At 35.8% G+C, this 23,460-nt stretch overlaps 3 protein-coding genes across 8 annotated transcripts; 1 reads left to right on the top strand and 2 right to left on the bottom strand.

Moving 5' to 3' along the window:
- The first annotated feature begins 1,620 nt into the window (after positions 1-1,620).
- LOC117205961 (TRPL translocation defect protein 14) lies at positions 1,621-21,523 on the top strand. Of its 6 annotated transcripts, none has more exons than XM_033444839.1 (10): positions 1,621-1,920; positions 5,396-5,463; positions 6,652-6,689; positions 7,477-7,514; positions 13,744-13,860; positions 15,925-16,053; positions 16,144-16,617; positions 16,705-16,912; positions 16,995-17,176; positions 21,259-21,523. In XM_033444839.1, the coding sequence occupies exons 1-10, from the start codon at positions 1,881-1,883 to the stop codon at positions 21,366-21,368; spliced, it is 1,404 nt and encodes a 467-aa protein (XP_033300730.1). In that variant the 5' UTR covers positions 1,621-1,880; the 3' UTR covers positions 21,369-21,523. The 6 variants fall into 6 exon arrangements, with proteins under 6 accessions (XP_033300730.1, XP_033300726.1, XP_033300725.1 ...); XM_033444835.1 differs by lacking the exon at positions 21,259-21,523 and adding an exon at positions 17,366-18,461; XM_033444834.1 differs by lacking the exon at positions 21,259-21,523 and adding an exon at positions 17,351-18,461 and having other exon boundaries at positions 13,744-13,854.
- LOC117205964 lies at positions 18,998-21,542 on the bottom strand. Its single transcript, XM_033444843.1, has 2 exons — positions 21,349-21,542; positions 18,998-20,876 (listed from the first exon to the last, which is right to left on the bottom strand). The coding sequence occupies exons 1-2, from the start codon at positions 21,429-21,431 to the stop codon at positions 20,330-20,332; spliced, it is 630 nt and encodes a 209-aa protein (XP_033300734.1). The 5' UTR covers positions 21,432-21,542; the 3' UTR covers positions 18,998-20,329.
- A 338-nt stretch (positions 21,543-21,880) lies between these two features.
- On the bottom strand, positions 21,881-23,308 carry LOC117205963 (DNA repair protein RAD51 homolog 4). The gene is made up of 4 exons (XM_033444842.1): positions 22,962-23,308; positions 22,736-22,848; positions 22,460-22,670; positions 21,881-22,389 (listed from the first exon to the last, which is right to left on the bottom strand). The coding sequence occupies exons 1-4, from the start codon at positions 23,103-23,105 to the stop codon at positions 21,895-21,897; spliced, it is 963 nt and encodes a 320-aa protein (XP_033300733.1). The 5' UTR covers positions 23,106-23,308; the 3' UTR covers positions 21,881-21,894.
- Positions 23,309-23,460: the final 152 nt, after the last annotated feature.

Raw genomic sequence — 23,460 nt, forward strand, 5'->3', positions numbered from 1 at the left:
TATAGCCATTGTACAGGTAACGATCGATGGAAAGATAAAGAGATGCTATATGAACTGCTTCTACCATTTCTTTCTATTACATTACCGAAATTAAATTTAGCGCGCAAAATCCTTTAAAAAGGCATTACATACAGTTCCGGAGAAAATGATAACACATGTGTGCTATCCTTAATTTCTCGAAGACAATTTAAGACTTTTTTAAATGTAGCGAATATTCATATGTATCAGAGACTCATATGTATCACAGCACCAAAGTGGAAATATAGTACATAATAAAAAAGGAATCTGTTATTAAATAAAGTTGTTATTACCAACATTCAGTATATGTGGAGAAAATGATAGCAAATTAAGAATATCTATACGTATATTTAGCCTAACAAGAAAACTGACATCATAATTAATATAAAATTAATAATGACTATAAACGCTTTTGTTCTCTATAATTTTGACCAACCATGATAAGAATTTGTATAGTTTTTGGATGGTATTCTAGAATAAATTATCCCATTTTACTTTAGTAGATTCTTTTAATTGTAAAATATTATCGTATTGACTTCCATTCTTGCATACAGCACGTATGAGTTTTCTTCGATAATTTTCAATTATATATATGTATATAAACTAAGGAACGTGCAAACCATGGCGAAGGTCATGTCGTATTTTCTCGTAGAGAATGTTTCTACAACTTTAGTTTGATGAACGGTAGCATAGCTACACTGAAAAATAAATTTCCTTTGGTAATTCGTTGAATACGTTAAGATTAAATTTATATGTTTTTGAACATTTATTTTCCCTTCAACGAATCATAAATCGGTTTTGCCTTTATACTCAATTCCGACTTAGAACATCATCACCACTATCTCCATTTGTCATCGCTTTTTCACCATTTTTTCTTTTCGTCAATCATGATAATAAAACGAAGATTCATCTAGATCGTCCATAACAAACATTTTTTCATCAGTAAATAAAATACTTCTCCATTACGCCTTTCAGTGAATACGTTCTTTTATGAATGTTAATCGCTGTCCTTGACATAAAGGTTTTATTAACGCAGGTACTTGCTTCGTTTTCAATAATTAAGTAAATTTACACTTCTGAAGAACACAGCGAACACTGAACGTTTGCAGAGATACCTGGTACGTGAGCAATTTTGCCAGATGTTAACATCGAGTTTGAGGCAACACGTATAGTAGCCTATTTTGTTGCCCTCTCAGAAGATAACACACATATGCTATAATTTTGTCCGGGAATGTATTACGTTCTTTGAAGGTGTTAAAAATTGCATCTTCTATAAGCATAACTGACGTACCTAAATGTAGTCAACGAATACGGTTCGATCACGTAAATTATTCGATATTAAAATTTCAAAAATCTTCCTCAATTTTTTTTTCTTATATTGATTAGGAAAGAAGAAAAACAATTTTGACGGAAACATTTTTACGAAATACGAAATTTTAAGTTAACATTCATTGGTGATCGGCTGATAGAGCAAGGCGACAAACGTGCAGTGTTATTCGGGTAGTTTCGTGAGCAGCGGTCGTAGATTCGTACGTTTCCGTGTCGCGCATGACTGTAACGCAGAGGGAATAGCATAACCCGATTAACCAAACTCGCGAATCGCTTCATTTTAAGGCGGACGTCTGCTTCCTCGAGTAGCAGTTTGCTATCTTTCTGCGTCGAGATATCATCACTTTATTCCCATGTCTCCAACGTATTTAACTTCGAGATATATCGAAATATACGGTGAAGTTTTCATGTAGTATTCGTTGTAACCGTAGACACCGTTCACGTGCCAGACGAAGATCCGTCCATCGACGTCGACTCGAAACACCTCGTGGACTTGATCAGCGAAAAAAACCTCTAAAAATATTCATTGAAACATGGAACAAAAACGTCTGTATAAAGTGGTGCTCACTGGAGGTAAGCGGCTTTTTTCTTTAGAGCAAACAATTCATTGTCATGCATTCCGTGCGTCGTAATTTCGTTTCGAAAACATTCGTTCGTTTGAATAGATACTTTCATATATTTTCAAACGAATAATATATTTATCTCGACAAAGATATCTACGAAAAAGGCGAGCTGTGCGTGTCTGCGGAAACCACGTGTTTCGACTACCTTATAATCCTTTCGTTGATTCTATAGTTTTTACTTATAGAAATTTATTTCTGAACTTTTATTACGTACAAACAAACGCAAAGTGGTTCGTTTCCATTGTTTCGTTGCTGTGACAATCACGTTTCACGTAGAATGCTTTGCGAGTTTATCCGTGGTGTGAAAATATTGATTGAATTCCTATGGTATACGAAGGAAATTACATTATTTCGAATTGAATTTGCGTGCTTTGAAAGTCATCCCCTTTTTTGTAGTCCGTACAAACTTAATCGCAAGGACAGCTATACAAACCCAGTTTGAAATTTCCTGCTGTTTCACGAATATCTTAAAACACACATTTGATAACTTGAAATTGATTTTAGAATAGACAAAGCAAATGAAATAAAATAACCCGAAATATTGTATTTAATAGAATACGGCTATTACTTCAAAAACGTTGACAAAACAAACTTGATCCGGCTATATTTAATTCGTCGAAAACATATATCTCGAATTATTTACATAGCATCGGAGCAATATATGATGCATAAAAACTTATTTTCCCGTTTGTGCTATGTACTTCTACATTTGTAAATAAAATACAGGGTCGAATTACGACTTCTATAAAAATCCACATATATATACATTGACTATACAGGGTGTTCAGAAAAAACCATTCCATATTTCGCGACTCTATCAAGAAGAAGATGCCAAATGTAAATGTCGGAAAGTCAGTAGTAAGTCAATTATAATGCTAGATAGAAAATCTTTATATCTTAGAAATGGCTGAATTTTCGACGTACGTTTACCAAGGTTTTTTACTAAGTATGGTGTGCCTTATATACCATATGCATATTGAATGGTTTTTCAAACACATTGTACATTATATGTATATATACATCAGCAACTTACTTTTTATTTTTCCTTTTTATGTAACTTAAAACAAGGACTAATTGAACAGAGAAAACTTGATGTCAGAAATAGAGCGACTATTCTAGAATTATTAGCCTTCGTAAATAAAAGATCACGATGATCAATGATCGGCTCCTTCATCTGGTTCGATAGTCTTGAATCAAACGTTTTGCGCTGGTATATAAACACGATTAGTCTTTACAATTGTTTGTAATTGTAAACGACATTTTCTTATATCCACGATGTCAGCCGTCGATGAGTGTTCAGCGTGCAATTATTTTATCAGGAATTACACGAATGTTATACACAGTAGCAATAAAAGATATGTTTCTGCGAGATAACATTTTTATGAATAAATCATAATCAATGATTATCGATTTACTCGAGCACATAATCGTAATTTTACATTTACGTCCATAATAAAACACTTCGATATATCGTTACACGTACAATTTTGGATATTTCCCATATTTTAAAGTAAATTAAATATTCGTAGAATTCATTCAATGACCAGTGTGTTACCCGCACATTTTCGAACTTTTTTACCGACAGCGTTTGGCCAATGAACACAAATCCAAAGAACGGACATCAAACATTCTTATGTATCGCGTTATGATGTCATCATCAGTCATATTTATCGTATTAGTGACAATTTGAACCAATTACGAGTCAATGAGCGCACGGCCAGCCAATTGCACGCGGAGTATTCGTCGATTGCATGCACTTGAGGTGCATTAATGTATCTCGAATGCATCATATCTCATATCTCGGGGAGCGTCTTTTAATCTCCGCGGATCGTTTCATTCGCCAACACTGCTCGGAGCAACAGCGATAAATATGCTCAAACATACGGAAAGTCGGTGTCATAAAACAGACGAATCTTAATGTTGAATTTATCGCGTGTCTAATAAATAACGAAATGCTATGTGCTTTCCTAAACGCAATAATAACTCGAAATAGTAAATCTTATTTATTTAAAATAAATAGTTTTCTTATCTAAAATACTTGACTTTTTAAACCTAATCTGTCACGCTATTCAATTGATGATAAAATCACGCAGGGTCTTTTTATATAGATCGAAATTGTATGTCGAAAAGTCACGAAAAATGCAAATTAAAAATACTGCTAAAAGCTGGTCTGACCTTGAGAGATCAACAAAAGAGGAAGAACAAAAAGGAAAAGATTGAGTGAAAAGAAATGACAGGACCGTCTATTCAAAATTAATTATCTTTGTTATATAGAAATAAGTTATAATAAATTGATGATGGATAGTAAACAAGAAAAATTAACGATAATACTGATGAAATCATAATAATGGGTAATTACAGATCACATTCATGATAATTTTGTCATCAAAAAAATCAGAAGATTTAAAAAAGTGATTGAAGCAATAATAATTTTCATAACAACTGTAACGAGCGAATACTATTTCTTTCATACCATGACCAACGAGATAGTCTAAAATAAATATTTATAATCTGGCAACGTCTTAAAACACAACGCGGCTAGTGTTTCAAAGATAACATTGTCTCGTTTGACTTCATAGTAGTTTTAAAGCATGTAAAGGTACATGATCATGTTCTTGTATCTTTCAGCTGAAAATTGATAGCGAATCTAAGATTGGAGTTTTACTATCGTATTGTTAGATTATGCTAAATACCGTTATGTATGATCTGTCGACTAGTCCGATTCAGGAGTTTTCATTCTCATTCTCACATTCTTGTTTTCATTTCATACACGCGGTCAGCATTATGGATGACACACAAGCGACATCAGCCTCTAATATCACTGCGAAGATTGATCGACAGATCACACATATCAATGCGGTATGTATTATGATCAAAGCAAGCGATAGTACTAATCCTATTTTGGAGGAGTAATTAGTCACACTTATGATTTCACTGGTATTATCATTCATTTTTTCTAATTTATGTCATTAATTTATTATAATTGTTTGTAATAAAAGTAATTTTATCTTCGAGCAGGCAGTTTTTCTTCTTTCCTTCCTTCCGCATTTGTTCGTCTCTCAAAGTCGGGCCAACTTTTGGTAACATTTTTAATTTTCATTTTCGTGACCTTTGCGACATATTACTTTAAAGTGAGCGAATAAAATAGAATTTTCTTTAGAATAGTGTTCCAAGTACGATAGTTTAATCTGAGAAGGTAGAAGTTTTGTGCTTTAAGTCCTACTTTTTCCATTTATTTTTATCGATATGCCGTTATCTATCGAAATGAAAATGGTTAATATCGCATAATTTCTTTAATGTCGTTCGTCTGATCTTCGTCTCACGAATAATAACGAGACGCAAAAGTAGCCGAGATCGGGATTCTCGGCCGAGAGATAAAGAAACGAGCGAGGTGGCTAAAGAATTTTTCCCCTTTTGTGTTTCAGGACCTTGTGGTGGTAAAACAACCGGACAGGCACGGCTATGCACGTTCTTCGAGAACATGGGTTGGAAGGTAGGCATGTTTCGCTCTGTTTTTCATTCCGCTTTACGTATAACAAAGGGGTTTATAACAACCCTGTGAAAAAAGGGTCCCATGAGTTCTCCTTCTACGTGAGCCTATCTCTTTGACCGATGATTCGGTCTGAATAAAACACCCCAAACAGTTCAGTAGCTTTTGATTAATTAAAGTCTATATATATGTACACACACATATATAGCCAAACTGAGTTATACAAATCCGTCAAGCAAATCCATTTATCTAATTTTGTTTCTTCGGATCGTCCAGGACATAAAGTTTACTTGGTTTAATCTTCTCGCGTTAGCCGGTTCGTTCAATGAAACTTGTATATACGTCGGAGATGAAAGGACATCGGGACCTTTCTTTAGAATTTTCGGAAAAACACAATACTCCAATCCAGATGTTTACGACAGCGACGTTTAAACGATAAACGAAGAAATATTTATGCGGGTACTTAAGGTTTGTAACGATGGGTTTGGGCTCGAGGTGACATAATGAGCCACCGAACGTACCCATGGTCCACAGGATGACGAGTACCATCGTAATACACGATTCGGATAACTCTCTCGATAACTCAATCAGCAATTCGCCCAACGACTAACTAACTAACTAACTCGTAATTCAAATGAAACTGACCTTATATAGTCCTTTTTCCACTCCTTGGGTCATTCTCTGTTTTTGAGGAGAGCTGCACAACTATTTTTTACTTCCGTTATTACGTACGTTCGGTGACTCATTACGTCACTTTGAGCCCAAACCCATCGTCATAAACCTTAAGTACCTGCATAGCTATTTCTTCGTTTATCGTTTAAACGTCGTTGTCGTAAACATCCGAATTGGAGTATTTGGTTTTTCCGAACATTCTAAAGAAAGGTCCCGATGTCCTTCATCTCCGACATATATATCTAACAACGCACAAAGGGATCGCCGTGTACATGTTTTTACATACATAACTCTTTCGTCTTGTAAAATTTGTTAATAAAGATTTTCTACTCCATCGAGATTACTCGCCCACGTAGCAACGCTAGCAATAAGAGCTAAATCGTATTCCATTGAGATAAACGGTATGAAAAAAAGCGAATTATGAGAAAAAGAGAATGAATCGAATATGCGAACTGATTTTGGGGTTATCATCACCTTACGATGTGGATTCGATAGAGCGCTGGTTGTCTTCTTTTTCAGGTGTTCCGTGTTCCCGAGACAGCGACCGTGCTGCTCAGGTATGCAATTACACGATAACAAATTTATAGTCGCAGAGAAAGGGAACGAACGTAACCGAAGAACGAAAGTTTTCGATACGAATCCGAGGCCGATTCGATCTGCTTGGGAAACCATCCGGTCTCTCCTCGTTTCCCTCGATCTCTTAGGATAAAAGAACTCGCGAAATTGCGTTCTTTTAACGTCCTTGGATATTGATGGAAATGGATAGGCTTTCCATGCGCAAGGAATCGCTTTAATTCGTAAGCCCAAGCTTTCGTTGAGAACTTACTTCGTTACCTTCCACTGCCCAGTCATAGAATTTATTGATTAATTAAGACGTTCCACATAACCGTACTAATAAACGTAATAATCGCGACAGCGTAAGAAAGATTCACGATCCTATTCGTCACGAAAGAATATACAATAGGTGTTTAACGTGCTTCTAGATCCTTTGTCAACGATCGGAACGGCAGTCGATGGAAGTTGCTATAAACTCCGATCGTGACAAACGATGATTCATCAACGGTAAAATCAATCGATTCGAAAGAACGCTACGTATACATTACAGAAACAGTTCAACGAATATACGCGTCGCGCACAATTCTATTCTGGCCGAGACATTGGCATGCCGGTACACGACTCTTTAGAAAAACAACACTCGTGACGGAGTAACATCGACTGTACTATATATCTAATAGGGAGGAAAAATTCTGGCCGATGAACGAACAGAATTCTCCAAAATTCTCTCCACTTCTCTAACTTTAATTTAACAACTGTTTCATTTCTCGTCTGCTTTTTCCATTTCAGCGGCGGCATAAAGTTTTCAGACCTGAACGCCGAAGAGGGTAAGTTCACTTCAACTTTTCCTTTTCTAACGACCTCTAGCTTTAGTCTCGTTTTGAACACGCGTATCCGCGTATTCCGAGCTACCGTATTTTAGATTCGCGTTTTATCTACTATGCATTTATCTATGACCTCTTGTTGGTATCCGCAACTTCGCAAGACTCGGTCTGAGTTTACGGTGCTGATAAAAAAGTACTTGCAACAAGGCGTTTACGAGGCTTCCACGAGAAAGGAAACGTTACCCGGCTACAAAATTTATACTTGGCCGCTTTTATTACATCTGCGCGTTCTGGCCTTCGCGAAACAACATAGAAGCCCGGTATATACGTGAATCATCTTACGAAACTTTAACCGTATCTAGAATGAATCAAACTCAAAAGCAGAATAACGAATCGCGGAGATCCTAATATTTTCCCCGATTTATTTCTTCGCTGAAACATTGTACAGCTTGTACGGGAAAGTCTAAAACATCGACTAACGAACTGTCTTATTTGTAAAACGTCTTGGAGTTAATAAATCTGAATTTACGACGAAGATGGAAGTTCGTGGCGGATTTTGAACGCGGTTATCTTGCGATTATGGTAGAGCGGATACGCGGAGAGACACAATGTCATGGCGGTATCGATCGCTGGTCTGCACGAGTACCTCTCATGCCCTCTCGTTTTACCCCTTGCTACCGCTTAAGTATTGATATCATTGCGTATGCGTCGACTGTCATCGACGAAACTTTCCATTAGGTCCGAAGAAGCCATCCATGTTCAATGACAATCTCAAATTACCTGGCTCGTCGGTGCTGGCCTTAAGTCGCGTGCTACGTAAATCCCGTCAAATCTATCCGTTTAAAACACAACCGCGTTTTTACCGCGCAAAATGTGACAGAGATGGAAATGGCGCGAAACGATAAGAGCGCTGGTACGATTTACGGGGAAAGAACGAACTTTTGAAAAACGTCGAAACGAAATCAACATTACGAAGTCTCTTGGTGTTTATCAACGATATTTGTTCAAATACAGGACCGGAAACAGATAAAAGCGCGTGTATTTTTTTACGACATATATAAAAAAAAGCTGATAATTCTGATCTTTTGCAAAATATATTTGTGATTATTATTACGAAGCCTATGGTTACTCATCGGATCGTGTTTGTCAAAATACGTGACCGGTTACGAGAAAATCAGATCGGATTACCTTGAACATTGTTTTTTCGCAATATCGTTCGTTAAGAAGACCGACGATTCGGTAACAAAGCGTATTTGCAACCGAACAAACGTTCGTAGCAGTCGATGATCGTCAAAGATCGAAATTGCAATTTTTTGCCAACGTGAGGCTGTTTCACGTCGAATTACGCAACGTTACGTCAGTCTACGTCACTCGGTGTTCCATCATCGAGTTTCTGTCAAATACTTCGCCGAAACGTCGAAGCGAGTGAAACGACGTAGAAAATGATTTAGTTTTAGAGCCGTGAGGGGAAACCTTTAAAAAAGCAAAGGATTTCGCGTACATTAAAAACAGAACAATTCATACAGTTGGTTGCGGATGGGCCAAAGAAGAATGGCCAATGTATAACGTTCGCTGATTGCGTAAAATCAAAATCGGCGACTTGCCAAGATTCTCGCAAAGTGGCAAACGCGATCGAGTCACGAGATGCAGACCGTGTTTTTCACGACACGATCCTTGTGTTCTGAACTCGCTCGTTATTCAATGGGTAACTAAGTAGAGAGAAATAACAAGAATAAAAGAAAAAGAAAACAAAAATAATTGATTTCCGCCGAGATACGTTCAAAGACGACGAGAAAATAGTCGAGATCTTTCGAGATTTATGTACAATACATATGTGTGTACTTTGTTAGAATCGAAAATATTTGTCGTTGACCTGACGAGGAAGTTTATCAACATAAAACAGTATATCATTAAGAAGTATATCGTTAATTATCTAATTATTGATTATATTATAAACATCGTTATCTCGACTGCTTGACAAAATATAAGTACGTATTTAAAAGAGTCTTCTATGGAGCGGCCATGAATACAAAGTCTTCTTTGAAACGTGGGCTTTCTATAATTATTTCAATGACAAAGCATCCCTGTTCCATTCTGGATAGTGAACTTTTCTTCGATAGGTCAGTTAGGTGCCTCCTTGTGCGAGCCTACTTGTTATGCGATTAATCGTTCATACCTAATTACAAAAAAGCATTTATATGTTTCTGATAAATGGTTGATAGCTGGATTACGATAGGACGTTTTCTTGCAAGCAGAACTGCTAAGTCGCTTTTCGTTACGTAATACACACGATTATATTATCGCGACGGTTTTGTAGGCTACAATTATCCTAAAGAATTACCACAAAAAGATTTTTTAAAGCTTTTTGCGTGGAATTGTACCAGACAGCTGTATACACCCGAGTATCGCGATAGTGGAGCACATTTGCCTTAAAATAACGCAAAAGATACCACGGTAATATTTCTTTCACCTTTCTCGCTTTACCTTTGTCCCAACCATTTTATTCGTCCGCAACTCGTCATCTTGTAGCGCAATCCACAGCTATGCGCTTCTCATCTTCCACGTAAATCCCACGTAAATTAAGCTATAATTATCAATTATTAATTCAAAATGCTCGTTCACGTATCGATTAAAGCGACCAACTAATCCAACCAGGTGTCACATCGATCTATACATATTTTCCATTCTATTTGCACACCCTACGAGATTAACCATGAGATAATAATATACCACCCGAAAAGAATTACGTAACGGAAAATTGGGATCAGAGTTTTGTCAAAGGCAACGTGCCTAGCCTGAAATTCGTGATTTCTCGTTACTGCTATTTATTTAACACGTCTTCCTATGTATTTTCTTGTAAAACGTACCAGTCGTTACGTATCATCCGCTATTTCTTGCCAGATTCGTTGCTTCATCCTATATGAAATTGAAATACCAGTTCCATCGTCTTCGAAGCTTCCAACAGGTTTTTCGATGCGAAAGAGTCGCCGGATGGTAACTATGTACCTGGCGATCCAACGACCAACGCCAAGTTCTCGATGCAAACACCACTTAGAAATTTGCATTCGAAACTGCTCCAATTCTCCCCGTGCATCGTGTTTCGTTCTCGCATGTAAAGTTACTTCACCAATTAACATGAAACGTGCGTGTTTTTGTAACAGAGACAACACTGTCCTTTAAGTCTCGTGCTATTAACACTAACACTAAACACTAAGTACCAAGTACTAAAACACTAAAGCACTAAGTACTAAAGTACCAAGCACTAAGGTACCAAGTACTAAAGCATCAAGTACTAAAGTACCAAGTACTAAAGCTCTAAAGTACCAAGTACCAAGTACTAAAGCTCTAAAGTACCAAGTACCAAGTACTAAAGCACTAAGGTACCAAGTACTAAAGTACCAAGTACCAAGTACTAAAGCTCTTTAAAATTTTTGTTTCATGTGAAGCATGTGTTTGCTTCAGCCTGTCTTACGTGCTTTTATGTAATTGTATTTGTCGGGTTTGATCCGTGGCATTGAAACACCGATACAAATCGGGCTTCATACGACTATATCCTCCTTTTGGCTTCTTCTTTAAATAGATTCATCGAATTGTACTTATAATGCTTGTCGATTTTCGTTGCCATCGTCAAGCACGATTTCTTCTTACGCTTATATCGCATTGACGCTATCGAGCAAAGAATGATAATTGATGCATTTTTTTGTTTATCCGTACGTGAAATATAACAAAGGGAAATGGTGTAAATGAGCGTGGTAGGCCGTAATTGAAGTCATTACAGTTTATCATTATTCGCTGGTATCGATACGCGCGATAGAACCAACGTTCATTGGTTAATGTAGGTCGATTGTGACGAAGTGCGTTCCATATATTCTCCGATGTATCAGACACTTCGTAAGAAGTTCGTTATACCGAGCACCGGTTATTAATAAATTCATATTCGACGCTGTCCACTCGATTGTCAGTTCCCCTCTATCGTAGTTAGGGTACGCGCACCGTTCTCTGGCTTAACGCCAATTTGCTTTTACATATTATGAGTTCGCGTCTGGCCAATCGCCTCGGCTTCTTTCTTCCCCTTTTTTTCACCCCTTTTCAAAAACAGTCCTTGTATCGTACGTTATTGCAGCAAACGGTAGGGCACAAAACATATTTGTCAGAGACGATAACTGACAAGATATGTTAAAGATGATGGGAATAAAGAATTCGTTACGAGCTTTGTCTCTTCTATGATCCGTTATGGATCGAGCAGTAGTTTATCGCAATGTTATAAGCGTTACAATTTCTTTAAATTTCACGAAACTGTAGGATGGAGGAAATCTTTCGAATTTTCTTTCACGGTTACGATGTTAAAAATTGGAATTTTAAACCGATAAAAGTGGAATAGTAAACCGATTGGAAGCAAGCTACAAATGAAACGTTGCGTTAACGCAACATCGACCGATTAGTAGGTTTAACGTATTCCGCGAAAAGTCAAAGACTCGAATGAAAACGAGAGTCGGAAGAAAGGTCAAGAAAAGGACCTCCAAAGACATCGCTTCCCGTTAGCTTTTGAAACGTCAAACCTCTCGCGGATCAAAGTTGATGTGGAAATGAAATTATGTTTCAAAGAGGCGCGTCGAATGTCGTTGCGAACTCGTCGGCTCGTCAAGATGATTAAACGAGCGTAGCGGAAAAGCGATGAAACGAGCCACAGTTTCAAACGATTTAAGTATACGCTCGAAACGCAACGTTTTTTCATGCACGATGTTCACAAAAAATAATTTAGTCGTCAAAGAACCGCACCGTTCGTTGATCGATCAACTTCTTCCGTGTCTGTTCTTACGCAAAATTTCATCTTTCGTTTTCCTACGAAGTTTCGTACGCCAGATAGGATATGGTTGATAAGACACGAACGCGTTAACGCTTTCCGGTTCCGACCAGAAACACTTAAGCCTTAAACAGTTCGCGGTAATGAAGTGTAATTGGGTATGCAAATGAAACGACAAAAATGTAGCTTATGAAATATCGATACGCTATCGCGTCGTACAAGTTCATATACGCAAACAACGCAAAACATTTTTTTCGTCTTTTTGCTGTGAATTTAGTGGAGCGGCAGTAATTGTTTCAATGTCGAGCTGCACCCAAGAATTAATAACAACCGGTTACAATTAACAAGTCTTCTGATTATGACAAGATATCTCAAGCTGGCGCGAGCCGAATGAATTTGCGCGATCGGTAAAAGAGTGTTGACGCATCGTGAAATAGTTAATGTATATTCAGTTATGTAGATTTTTCTATCTGCGTCGTACTTGAGAAAATTACATTAAAAATTTCGTTAACTGACGGCTAAATCCCTTCTCTTTATTTAAGAAAAAAAAAAAAAAAAAAAAGAAAGAACATTCTATCCGACGCGATTATTAAACATAAATGATGCAGATGTTGCTCGATTTTCGATCGTGCAATTCCTTTGATAAAAACCTTCGCGAATGATTACTGCGTTGTTGAGAATGCGTTGAATTTCGCGCAGCTTGTTAAAAATCGTAATTGGAATGTCTTCCTTCTTTCGTCGTTGGAAAGCTGAAATCGAAAGCGCCTGGTACCGCTCGTATCCTTCGTTCTTTTTTCGCCAACGCATGGAAACATTATCCACTGGCGTGCGATACATTTCCAGTGTTTTTTATCGAGCCCACGTGTCTGTCGACGCAGCAATTGCCTTTCGTCGTATTTGTCGACGCGCAGAACCGAGTAAATCTCGCTCCTCGATTTCAACCCTCGACCAGCTATTTTATCCTTCGAAAGCTTAACCGTGATTTATTACACAGAATCGTGCTTGCGAGAAATTGGCTCTTTCGCTCAAAGTTCAAGCACGTGACGACCAACTCGAACCTGGCTATAGCGTAGAAGATCGAACGTTGACGAACTATACGTTTGTAACGAAAGTTTCGCAAATACAAAAGCAACTGGTAACGTCGCTCGTGTATTTAGAGAAATTTTCTTAAAAGAAACTAATTGCAAGGGGAATCGCAACGCTCGGTATCGCGTGGAGACGAGTTTGCGTGCAAAATGTCGAGCAATTTCAATGCGGAGGGACAGGTGGAAGATCGCGGATAACGCGTAACTATGGATCGTCCTGGCACGATTTAATTAAACCGTGCATGAGAAAAAGGAAAAGCGGCTAGAAGGTGGGGGAGGGGGAGAATACACGACAACAGAGGCTTATCGAACTGGAAGTGTCTTCAAGGTCGGTTGGTTCTAGCAAAGGGATCCGGGTCGCGTCCTTCGATTACGAAGTCCTCGCAGCGACATTACAGGAACAGGTCGGACAAAGGCGAAGCAAGGTGGCCGGAGATCTTGGAAGTTGACTCTGGTGAGGGTGAGTTTTAGAAAGTGCCCCCGTTTTTAAAAGCGACACAGACGAAAAAAAGTTTGCCTATCTTTTATTTTCACCACGAACGTAACGAAAAAGCTGGCAAATACAGAGATTACACGCCGAACCATCCTAAAGACGTTCGTTCGACATTCGTTTCTCGGTATTTCTCCGTTGTCGGTAACCCACTTTTCTCGTTTTATCGAATTCTGTTGCTCGTGTTCGTGTAATGTCTGTAATTCTGTGCACCGTATGTAGTTACAGGAACAACGCGATCATTGGTACCCGATAATTGTATTTACTTCTCGGAAGCGGTAATCTCTGTACGATGTTTAACATTGTCGAAAGTAAAAGAGGCTCGCCGTCCGGTCGCCTTGCTAGAGCGATTCGTGTCGATCCCTGCTGCTAGAAATCCGCCTGTACGACCGATCGAGTCGTGTCATTGTGCCACTCTTGGTAAATTAGGTATGAGCATTCTCATCGCATACACCGTCCAGCATTTCCTTCCGAACTTTTACTTTCGTTCGTTCTGTATACTTGGATCATATTCGTGTACGTGTACAGAAACCTTGCTCGAGCGTTTTTAATCGATGTACTTATACATCGAGAGAAGAATTTAAGAAAGTACGTTCCTCCGTGATAAAAGATCAACCTCGTATGTACTTGTCGGCTCTCCTTGCTAATTCTATTAACTTTCGGGAGCGTAATAGCCCATTGCTAATAAACGTATGCAGGCGTTCGATGCTATTAATTGCACGCACGATATCCACGATATTCGTCGTCGTTCATCCGTTAAATCATAAAGACGTCCCACGGACCATTAGTCGCGATTGTTTTATGCTCGTGGAACCGCGCGCGTCGAGACGAAGACGCGTTCACGATGCTGATACTGGGAAATGCTGAATCTGGTTACGGCTTGATAATCGAAAACGCCAATCGTTTCGAACGATTATCGAACACCGTCAAAGCCTGCGGACGATCATTCCGTTAATTGGAGTTTTTCTCACCGTTTCGATAACGAGAACCTATCGTGACAAGAACTCACACACGCATACACGCAGTAATAGCAGCCGGTTGGCCCGTCTGGCCCGTCTAAAACGATGCGTCGCATCTCTGGCAGATGCGTGCAAGCAACGACTAATGCGAAACTTGTTTGTCTGTGGTGGATTTCGTTGCAAAAGAATACGTGTACCGTACCAGATATCAGCTGGGCCAACTTGACTTTGGGTCAAGATGCGAGAAACCTAGAAATATACATGTAGATAAAACACTGTGAGACGCGTACATAAACAGATCTGGAGTATCGTCTGTACAAAAAGAAAGAAAAAAAAAAAGAAAAGGAAAGGAAAGAGATGCTCGAAAGATGTTGTTAAGGGAGCCAACTTTGACCCTCGTATTTCCTATTTCGACAATTGCAAAACTTTTCGAGCTACTATTAATTGCACTTGATTTATCGGCTCTCGCGATAACGCGATTTTAGTTATTTGAAAGAATCGTGTATCGAAGCTCTTGGCAGTTGACCTCGATTAGATAAGGCTGTGATTTGTTCTTGGATACGATCGATCCTAATCGCTTTAGTTAGTAGCGCGTTGATTATTACGCGAACTATTAAGATAATTTTCACGTAAAATATAGCATCAACCTCGTGCTTGATATTTACCTTTTTTTTTCTCTCTTTTTTTTTTTTTTTTTTCTTTGAACGACGTCGAAACGAGAGGACTTGAAATACCTATAGAAGTTAACGAGCACGCTACTTCGAAGAAATTTAAATTAATCACCGTGTTACGCTCGTAGTAGCATATCGTTACGCATATGATCATTCGTTGAGAAAAATACACGATCATTATCGCTTATCAATGCAATTGTGCAAATGTGCTAATAAATTCCTACGTTCAATTAATTCGTGGCTTGCGATTACGTAAACAGTTGCAAAGACGGAAAAAGTAATTGTTGCGTAGTTACCGATCAGCCAGGTAGCGTGTAAAAGTTGACTCGTAGAAACAAGAAACTATAACTTGTTTCGCATTGACCGATCTAAAATTGTACGTGATTTATGTTATTCTGTTTCAGCGTTCAAATTTCAAGAGAATCTTCTGCGCACGATGATACAGATAGAGAATACGTTCTTCCAGCTGGGTGACAGCTGTTCGCGAAATTGTCTTATTATCTGTGATCGTGGTGCCATGGATGCCTCTGCATGTGAGCGATATTAATAACTATGCTGCCTATCTTTTCCTCTGGTCCTTTACGAATCAAAGTTAAACCAGATCTTTCTCTTCTTTAATTTAGTTATATCGAAAGATAAATGGGAATTGATGATGGCTTCGAACGGATGGAACAACGTGGAGCTGCGAGACAATAGGTACAATCAGATCATCCATATGGTCTCGGCAGCAAACGGCGCCGAGGAATTCTACTCGACGGAAGATCACGCGTGTCGTTCGGAAGGCGTCGTGGTAGCCAGAGAACTCGATTATAAAGCGGCGGCCGCCTGGGTTGGGCATCCTTACTTCGATGTGATAGACAATTCGCAGGACTTCGAAACGAAACTCTGTCGTATGATCGAATGCGTGTGCCAGAAGCTGGGTATCGATACCGGAGACAGATTGAGAGCAAGTAGCAGAAAAGTCAAGTTCCTTGTCAAAGGTCCTTTACCGGCGGACTCTGGGTTCCCGCCGTTCCAGGACTTTGATGTCGTCCATAACTACCTCCAAAGTAACAATCCGAAGATGCAGGCTCGTCTGCGTAAACGCGGGCAAAAAGGTTCGCGAGACAGTTACTATTTGAGATTTACAATGCCAACACGTCTGTATCGATAACGCGTAATCACGTATAAATTTACGTTGATAGGTCACTGGTCTTACATTCATACAATTCGACGTCCAAAAATGTGCGGCCAAGTGATCGAAGTAAAAACACAATTGACTCATCGAGATTATTTGAATATGCTCGCTCAACGCGATGACTCGCATTTCACCATCTTCAAGCGTCGACGATGTTTCCTCATCAACAATCAGTATTTCCAATTAGATATATACAGAGAACCCGCTCATCCAAGGTGAGAGTTAAGAAATCACGCGCAATCGTGTAACGAAATAATTTATTATATATATAGATAAATGTGTCTAATATGATTACAGGTGTCGGGGATTAATGCTGCTTGAAACGTACACAGCATTGTCCGGAGACGAGCTTAAGAACATATTACCACAGTTCCTGACAATCGAAAAAGAGGTCACTGGAAACCCGGATTACAGTATGTTCAATCTCAGTCTAAGAGAAGAATGGAACAATACGAATAAATTCTGCCATAATTTACAAGGTACGTATCGAATATCGTTTGCCATTAAATTATACAGACATCCGTAACTAATAAATTACGCGTATTTCTTTAATGAAAAAGATATATCGAGAAAGTCGTTTGATACACTCTTTTTCGCGTAGATCTGTCTTTGATTGTCTTTCTTGTTTGATCAGTTTCTTTTAAATTGCACAGATTACGCTCTTGCAGGCTTAACGGAATCTGGATCAACAGAAACAAAAAGTACTTGCTCTTCGGAAGCGAAAGATACATCGGTTAAAAAAACAGTAAATGGACTTGATCGTTGTAGAGTCAATGGTGTGGACGTTGTTATAAATAGTGTAGATAAAGTTGTAAATGGCGTACAGAATGGTGTCTACGGTGTTACGAATGGTATCGTGAAATTTGCCGAACAAAATAGTATAAAAAGCAATAGTCAAGAATGCGGTAGTCCTACGAAACACTAAATGACGATCCTTAAAACGAAAAAGTACGAAGAGGTGTAATGAGAGCAGGTTTCGAAACGATGTGAAAACACGACGGTATAAATACATTAGGCAATGATAAGGGACAAATAACACAATTCTAAAAAGAAACAAAATATTTTATTGACACTGACAGCTGCTATCTCGATCTAAAATTTCCTAGGCAATACGAAAATGACAAACGATACGAAACTTACAAACTATAATACCTATTTTTTAATTAATCTTGCGTGCACACTTTGAAGGTACCAATGCGAAATGTACTTAATAATTCGACTGTAACTTATTTTTTACCAATTTGTTTAACAAGTGATGTCGATTAATATACCAAGCATTTTTACATCTAAATCACTCCATTTCACTTTTCATCTCCTTGCTTCGTTGTGTGTTTTATCTAGAGTACCGTAGTAACTCTTTATTTAAGAATATTACTATGAATAATTGTGATACAAAACACATGTAATACATAGCATACAAAACACGTATGGAGCTATGTAATTATTCAAGAACAAACGATCTGTATGAAGTATACTTTCCTTTAGAAATATTTAACATTATCTCAATAGAAAAGTAACGCTCTGCACTAATGTGAACAACTTTAAATTTATGGATAGTACTGTAGACGGAAAACTTTGGTCCCTGCTATAGACATAAATTTTACAAATAAATTAATCATTAGTGGTGTCTTGTAAAATACTGACATAAATCTAATATTTGACTTGTCTTTAGATGAATAATATCGTTGAGTAACTATGAAAAGTATGATTAATTAATTTATTGGAAATGTTGTTGGGTTAAATAAAAATATCGATTTCTATATTGTAGTCCCTTATGAAGAACGTTCATTTTATTATTTAATTTATCAGCAAACATTGTTTTCTCATTGAACATAACTTAATGAACATAAAATATGTTATAAGATATATATATATATATATATATATATATATATATATATATATATATATATATATACATATATATATATATATTTTACATAAAAACATTTGTCACAAACTTTACTATTATTTAGAGACAAAGTGCCTGTGAGATGTTCAGTCACAGAAGTGAAAAAAATGATATATAAATATATATTTTCAATGAAAGATGCAATAATCAGTTATCAATGCACTTATGCCATATATAATTGGTCTGAATTCATATATTGTACCCATGATTGTCTAATAAAATGTCATGTGCCTATCATTTTTTACCCATTTTGATATACCCCTTCTCTTTTTCATTCTTTCAAATTATTCGTATAAGCCAAGTAATTTATTATCATTTTGTTTTGCAGATTGAAACTTATACCGATTTTCATATGGTACAGCTAGGAGAAGGATAAAAACTAGTAATATCTTGGTCATTGTAATTTATTGCTCTTTCGAAAAATTTCCTTTCATAAACTTATTGCTATATAAAATAAAGAAGGAAAGTCGTAAACCTGTGTTTGTGTTACATTCTCCGACATATAGGCATTTTCGGACTTCACATTCATTTTCTGGTTTAATAAATTAATTTTTTTCGTATTTAATATATTGCTGAAGTTTAATGAAATACGAATTATGTATATAGGAAGTAGACAGTACACACACACAGTGTGTTATAATACACAGTAAAAAAATTAGTAAAAATACTGACACAGATAAATCATGTGAAAAGGGAGCTACGTGACGTTACATCGATGAAACCAAATATTTAACGTTTCATTGTTCCATGTAGAATTATAAAGCCTTATTTTACATCTTATAACATTATATAAAAAGTAATGCATAATGGAAGCGTAATTATAGTTTTTTTCTTTTTTTGGTATACCATTGTTATAATATTGTGTTATTAGTATCTAAGGTAGATACTAGATTAAATAGTTTATCAAGAAAAAGTATTAACAATATTGTACACAACTCGCGTAATCCTTTCTTTACATACATCGCTTTCATATAGATAATTTTTGCTCTGTACATTAAACAGGATCTAAAAAAATTTTTAGTAAAGCTGCAGTGATATTTTGTATCTATCTAATCTCAATCTAGGTAGAATAACTATTTATAGTTACTTGTAAATATTTCAGAATTCTGATACAGGAAAACTTTCAAATAGCTGCCTCTTTCTAATGAAAGAGAGACATATAGGTAATTAAATTACATAACAAAATGTAAGTAGTAAGAAGACATGTTTCATCATTTTTTCATGGGCAAGTTAAGAATACCAAGTATAAATAGAAATATATTTATAAAACTATTTGCATGCAAGACAATGAATTATGATCCACTTATACAGGTCCCTGGAAGTATTAATTATACAATTAAACTCTATATTCTTTATATACATAACAAACGCTTCTTTTTATAAATATTAAGTAGTATTTAAATCATCCTGAAACTTTTAATTCATTTAGAAATAGGCATTATCTGCATGTGTCATATCTTTTTTGTAAAATTTTACTGGAAGCATATATTTGTTTTATTTTTTTTCCTTTGTTCATATGTAAAGAAATTATTAATCTTTTATACTGTTTTTCGCTTATAAACCATTTCATGTTTTTTGATTATCATTTTTTATACAATTTATAATCAATTTCACTTGTATAAATTCATTTGAGTTATAAAGCATATGAATCATAAGTTACTCCCATTTCAGAGCATCTAATTAAATGTTAACATCATTCGTATGCTTGACACAGTTACATTTATCTACTAATAGCTTTAGCTTGTTGTGCTTTGTACATTTTTAAGACTTTTTTGCTTGGTACTAAAGATTGACTTAATCCTGGCCTTTTCTTGCGTCTATTCATTTGATTATTTTCTTGATCTATCTCATCATCGTCATTGATGGGAACTTGGCCATTATACTGAGTCTGACAAATAACTGTTTCCTGTGGTGTTCTAATTGCTTCTAACTCAGCTGCTGTACGATGTAAATCTGAATCGTGTGCAAAGGTACAATTATGACCAAATCGGCATCTACCTTTCCTATAGTTCCAACAAATCTTTCTGCCATTTATCATTTTTGTATCATCAAGAGTCGGCGTCATTTTCACATGTTTCTCAAGAATTGCACTCTTTGCTTTTTCTGCTTCAACAAATGGATTTGAGAAGACCGAAGTTTTCATCGTGGGTATACCATTAAAGTCTGGAGTTGGTAATGGAAGTTTCTCTTTGGAAGCTGTTTTACATATTTCATTATTTTCATTATGTTCTTCTTCTTCGTCATCCTCTTCTTCCTCTTCCTTAAAACTAAGGGTTAGGCAATATCAGATTACAAAGAACAAATTCAATCTGATGTGTAACTACTAACTGTGATTTAATATGCTTATATTAATATAAATATAAAAATAACATTAATCTATAAAAAATGCAGAATATCGTTATGCATTTAGTTTATTAATATCGAAACGTGACATTAAAAAATTATTAATGCAAAAGAAAAGAAAAAAAAAATACCACATTAATATTGTAGAACGTAAAATTTAAGAAGTGAACATACTTTCTCTAATTTTCATTTCGCCAATTCAGACGAAAATATATAAAGTCATATATTTCACGAAAAATAAACATACATTTACACAAAATACAGTGTTAAGAATGTAATGACATAATAATATGTAATTTGTTTTAGGAGTCAAAATTTATGAGATTATGAAGGGTTATACGAAGGAAGGGAGAAAACAAACAATAGGGAAACAGGTTCATGAGGGTAAAAGCTTACGTGTTATCGGCACCGTCTGAAATATCATCGCCACTACTTTCTGAACTCGAGGAAGTTCCATAATCCGCAACTAAGGAAGCCATGGTTCTTAGCAATTAATTAACAATATTCTCTAACAAACACTAATCTAATATAACCATTATAAACAGTTGTGCTTCTGTCCACATTCACAAAATATGGCAACGCTGGAAATCTAACGTCACCGGAAGTTATTGACGACGTTCTTGTAGTTTTGAAATTAGCGGTAAACGTAAAGTTTACTACGCGAGTCTATTCTATATTTTATATTCTGTCAGATTAGTTTTACCGCATTAATCGATATTAAAATTCTAATGGTTAAATGCCAAAATAGAATTAATTTATTTTATTTATAGATATTTTTCATATATTACGAATAACATGAGTTCCATACTTATTGATAATTTAGCAAACAGTTTATGTAGCATACAAAATATATGTATATATATTTATTTATATTATTTACAAGATCCTTGTAAATCAAAGTAATAATAAACTTATATTTAATTATAGATGTACATGATGTATTTATGGACATGAAATACCAGAATCATTTATAGTTAACGTGCATGTAAGGTTTGCTTCCAATTGGCAACTGTTCCAAATTGAAATTTTTCTCTTTCCAAGTTCAATTTTTTCCAATAACAGTCTTGTATTAGGAATATGTAACCAATATTTTCCTAAAGTAGGAGTTACACTATAATTTTCATTTGAACTTGTGCTAGGTCCTTCTTCATTGACAACATCCCACTGAGTAATCAAATTAACAATAATAATTGACAAACGAAATTCTTTTGCAATATAGTGACACATATTTGCTAGCTGATTTAAAGCAACTGTTATTTTTCTATCTTTACAAAATTTAAAAATTATTCCTGGTAAAGAATCAATGATTATAATCCTAGTACGACACTCTCCACCTTCTTCTTTCAAACTAACTGTTAACAAGCATAAAACTTTAAACAACTGATGTATACTGTATACACAGCATACTTTGATACGTTCCATAGTTTCATCTATAACCTAAAATTGAAATAAAAATGTGTTTTACTGGCATTTTAAATCATAATTATATTTTTATATTTATATATACCTGCTTACTAAAATCCTGTTTTAATAAAATTTGTTCTATTCTTGAACCACAAAAATCCCTTTTTGTATCAATGTACCGTACAATATTATTAGTCTTCAATGCAATGTTAGTTGCAATTGCAAAGCATAATTGTGATTTGCCACTTGAAGATACACCACATATTTCATAAATTTGACCATAATACAAACCACCCTTTAATAGATTGTCTAAACTAATCAATCAAATTCAATATCAATTTCTCAATTAATGCCATTTGTATTTAACATACTTATATACCTTGATAAATTAGTAGGAATTATATCATTCTGTTCCATTTCAAATAAATCAAGTGCATTTCTAATCATACCTCCAAACCTTTTTAAAATATTTTGCTTAATTTCAATTATGTCCTGTAAATTTAACCTTAAAATTAACATTTTATAAAAATTATTATTTATTAGTAAATTTAATTCAGAAATATTTATTACGATTATTTTTTTTATAAATAATCTTGTATATATACCTTGAACGATAATCCTGTAAAATGTGCCAATCTTTCAGGATCTTCATCTACAAATTGTATAATAGTACAAATGTGTTGACGTTCTAATTGTTCTATCACAGAGCTTGATAATTTTGAATTTATGGCCGCACTTAGTTTTGTCATATTTAAGATAATCAGTACTTTAGTCGTTATTGTCGCTATTCGCTAGTTCTATACATCATACTTTAGACTTCCTACTTTTGTATTATAATCTTTTTTTGTAATTTTCCTTTTAAATTAATTGAAACTGAAACTTACAAACTTCCGGAAAGTTAGGATTATTATTTATATTGTAACCCTACTTTTCAATTTGCATGATATATATGATTAATCATAATCGAATTTGAAAATATTCGTATAAAAATCTATAATCGTTCTAAAATAATTTAATAAATTTGCTATCTTTCGTTATTAATTTTAGGTAAAAATTTTAAATCATTATCTCCCGTACTACGTAGATCAATGTAAATGTAACAGA

The sequence above is a fragment of the Bombus bifarius genome, unplaced genomic scaffold, assembly GCF_011952205.1.
Source record: "Bombus bifarius isolate JDL3187 unplaced genomic scaffold, Bbif_JDL3187 scf7180000007996, whole genome shotgun sequence".
Taxonomy (NCBI): Eukaryota; Metazoa; Arthropoda; class Insecta; order Hymenoptera; family Apidae; genus Bombus; species Bombus bifarius.